A 3,390-nucleotide genomic window follows, 5' to 3' on the forward strand; every position below is an offset into this window, starting at 1 on the left:
ACATATATATATATAAATACATATACATAAAACAAACGTTGGAACAAATTTAAGCTTTCAAATGAAATTCACCACTTTGGGTGAAATGCAAAATGTTCACCTTCGTAAAATTCAACCATAATGAGTATTAAGGTTCATTGATGACCAATTGTATATAAATTGACAGGTCTTGAGGAACCACTTGGAACTGTGGACTTCTACCTGAACCGAGGAATGGAACAGCCAGGATGTGGATCGACCTTGTTGGGCAGATTTGCTGCGGCCATACAGCAAAGTGAGTTTATAATTTGTCTATGTACTTGACTGCGATTTAGTCAGTTTTTCTGTGTCTGTGTGTACCATAGTACGTAAGCAATGTAGGACAATCCTGTTGAAGCCATGGTGTGCTAAAGGAAAAAAGATTTGTAGAAAGGTGTTTGAGTGAATGTATGTACGTGTTTTCGCAATTTCGAAAAAATAACACGAGCAAAGGATAGCAAAAGAGAGGAAGGCTTACAAGAACTTGGAGGAGAGACTTAGCTTTGGGCCTAAAACTGGTGTGATTGCAGCTAGACAGAGGCGGAGACTATAGCCTACGTTAGAAATAGACTAAAGCTCTTTGGGTTACCTTTACCTCAGTACAGGGCGAGAAAGGATGGAGATGATGAGCGCTGTCTTTTTCAAGCTGGAATGTACAGGGCTGGTCAGATGTGGGCTGCCTCACTCACATGAGCAGCATAATGGACAAGATAAAAGGAACGCACGAATGCTGATGTCATATAGAGAGAGGATGGGGAGAATTCCACTTACGGCAATTTCAGGAAGTTAAAAAAGACATTTATTATCGCCGTATAATATTTTGGTCAATAGAAGGTATCTCATTTGTAGCAACGCCATATTGATTCGAATTTTGTTACATCTAATTTGCGGTAACAAAGTACCGAATACCGTACTCAAGCCGAATCGATAAGGAATAGGTCACAAGGTCTCACACATGAAGTCGAAAACAAAAGATATTGACAGTTTCCGAGGACACTCAAGCTGTCGAAGTTACCAAACATTTTCTCGCTAATTTTACCTCTGACAACAGACGACCCCCACTCTTTCAATTGCAAGTATCTCGCCATTTATTCAAGTTAAACAGGCTTTATTTCACCAAAAGCTAGATAAATATAAAACTTTAAGATGATACCAATAATTCCCAATGCCTTATAATTCCATCGTGTCGTGACACGTACTGATTTCTCTTATTTCTTTTTTTTTCTGGACTCTAGGTAGAGACTTTAGTGCCTTCTCGAGGGAGTTCGCGTGCTCCCACAGCCGAGCCTACCTCTTCTATATCTCCACCATCAGCAACAATGTCTGTGAGTTCCCCGTGCAGACCTGTTCTACAGTGGCCAGCGTCCTCTCACGTGGCTGTCAGGCATGCCAGTGCCCCAACTGCCCCACTCCGGGGTATGGGTATGAGGCTTCGGGTGACAGAACGCTCGCCAGTAGACTTTTCAACGTGGAGACAACATCAAGTGCGCCTTACTGTGCTGACTGGTAGGCAAAGCGATAACACAATGATAATAATGATATTATTATTATCATTATTATTATTATTATTATTATTATTATTATTATTATTATTATTATTTCATCATCATCATCATCATCATCATCATCATCATCATCATCATCATCATCATCATCATCATCATCATCATCATCATCATCATCATCATCAGCATCATCATCATCATCATCATCATCATCATCATCATCATTATTATTAGAAGTAGTATTAGTATTAGCATTAGTATTAGTATCATTATTATTATTATTATTATTATTATTATTATTATTATTATTATTATTATTATTATTAATATCATTATTATTATTATTATTATTATTATTATTATTATTATTATTATTATTATTATTCCAGACTCATTTTGGCTACTCTCTTCTTTATTCCTGGCTCTTTCTACTGCTACTCCTGGCTCCTTTTAACAGTTTCCTTTCAGCCACACCCCTGACCTTGAATTAGGTCAGATCGAACACCTACTCTTTTCGGATAAGTGCGAAAATTCTCGGAGGTCATGTGTGCATGTTGCGCACGTATAAGATCCCTTGGTGGTCCTAAAATCGATGAGAAAAGGCTTCAGTCGCCACCCGGGCAAAAATTGTAAATTAATTCCTTCCAAAACTGATAATACTCTAGTAACTAGAAAAACATAGAGGGCTTTCAAAATCGGAGTTTGACTGCCTGAAGGAAAGGGGCCATACGAAGTGGATAAAACAGACATATCCATAAAAAAATCAGTTGCACTGCAGGGTGAAGAACCAGCAAATAACTACCTCTGAGATCTAGCATAACAATTTTATACTTTACTTTCGCATTGTTTTTAGAATGCTTTCTCTTGTTCGATTTTTTTAAGAAAGTGGTGGGACAACGGTTAAGCTGTAATTTAACCAGGGAGGAGAAGAAAAGCTCAATGTAACAACAATGTATTTATTGCCTGATAGATGATCGACAGTGTTTTTACACTGCATTCAAATAATATGTGAGCAGTTCAATGCAAAGGAATTACAAAATATGCCACGATGCGATGGAATCAATCATTTTTAAGCATACCGAGTTATTGGAATCATCTTAAAGCATGTTCGTTAGTCTTGCTTTGATAATTAAAAAAAAGAAAGTAGCCATCTATCTTGAATAGAAATAGAAGTGAACATTATGTTTGCGATTGAAGGAAGTGGGTATCGCCTGATGTCAGAGGTAGAAAATATTCGTCACAGTTTGGTGACTTTCAAAATTTGAGAGTCCCTGGAAACTGCAATAAATTAAATTTTTCTTTTGGTTTATTTCCCAGTAAAAATCTATATAGAAATGCGTTTTATATGGACCTGAAAGATATTGAGTCCCCACCCCTTCCCCCCAAATCGATTGTAAAAGCTGCCAAACAGGCCAAAGAAATGTCTGTTTCTTCGATTTCATAATTTTGAAGAGTGACTGATTTTAACACGATGCCTAATAAATTATGTCAACTGTTAATTCCAAAGCTATCATACTTCATTCGCAGAATGAGCGTCGGATTGCCTGAACTTCTGTAGGACCTGTCAGAGAATGATAATCGAGACTTGGCTACCCACATGTCCAAAGGGACAGGCGTGTGGCCTTTTGAAGTTGACCTGCTTCATGAAAGCTTTTTAACACCTGTTGTTGGTAGTATTTCTGTTTTTATAATGTGTGTCTTTCATGGTTTGTACATGATTACGTGTTTTGAAAAAACTCTTGTTTTATGTTGTTTTATTTTGTTGTTGTTGTCGTTGATCTTTTCTTCTTCTTCTTCTTCTTCTTCTTCCTCTTCCTCTTCCTCTTCCTCTTCCTCTTCCTCTTCCTCTTTTTCTTCTTTTTCTTCT

At 37.3% G+C, this 3,390-nt stretch overlaps 1 protein-coding gene across 1 annotated transcript in view; it reads left to right on the forward strand.

The window, feature by feature from the left end:
- The window catches only part of LOC101848521 (pancreatic triacylglycerol lipase), a gene marked incomplete in the record, with an annotated part of 11,982 nt that extends 8,723 nt beyond the window's left edge, over positions 1-3,259 (forward strand). Inside the window, 3 exon segments of the mRNA XM_035969927.1 lie at positions 167-274; positions 1,254-1,524; positions 3,051-3,259. Coding sequence (XP_035825820.1) covers positions 167-274; positions 1,254-1,524; position 3,051 — 380 coding nt within the window.
- Between the last annotated feature and the right edge of the window lie 131 nt (positions 3,260-3,390).

This window comes from Aplysia californica, unplaced genomic scaffold (assembly GCF_000002075.1).
Source record: "Aplysia californica isolate F4 #8 unplaced genomic scaffold, AplCal3.0 scaffold00196, whole genome shotgun sequence".
Lineage (NCBI taxonomy): Eukaryota > Metazoa > Mollusca > Gastropoda > Aplysiida > Aplysiidae > Aplysia > Aplysia californica.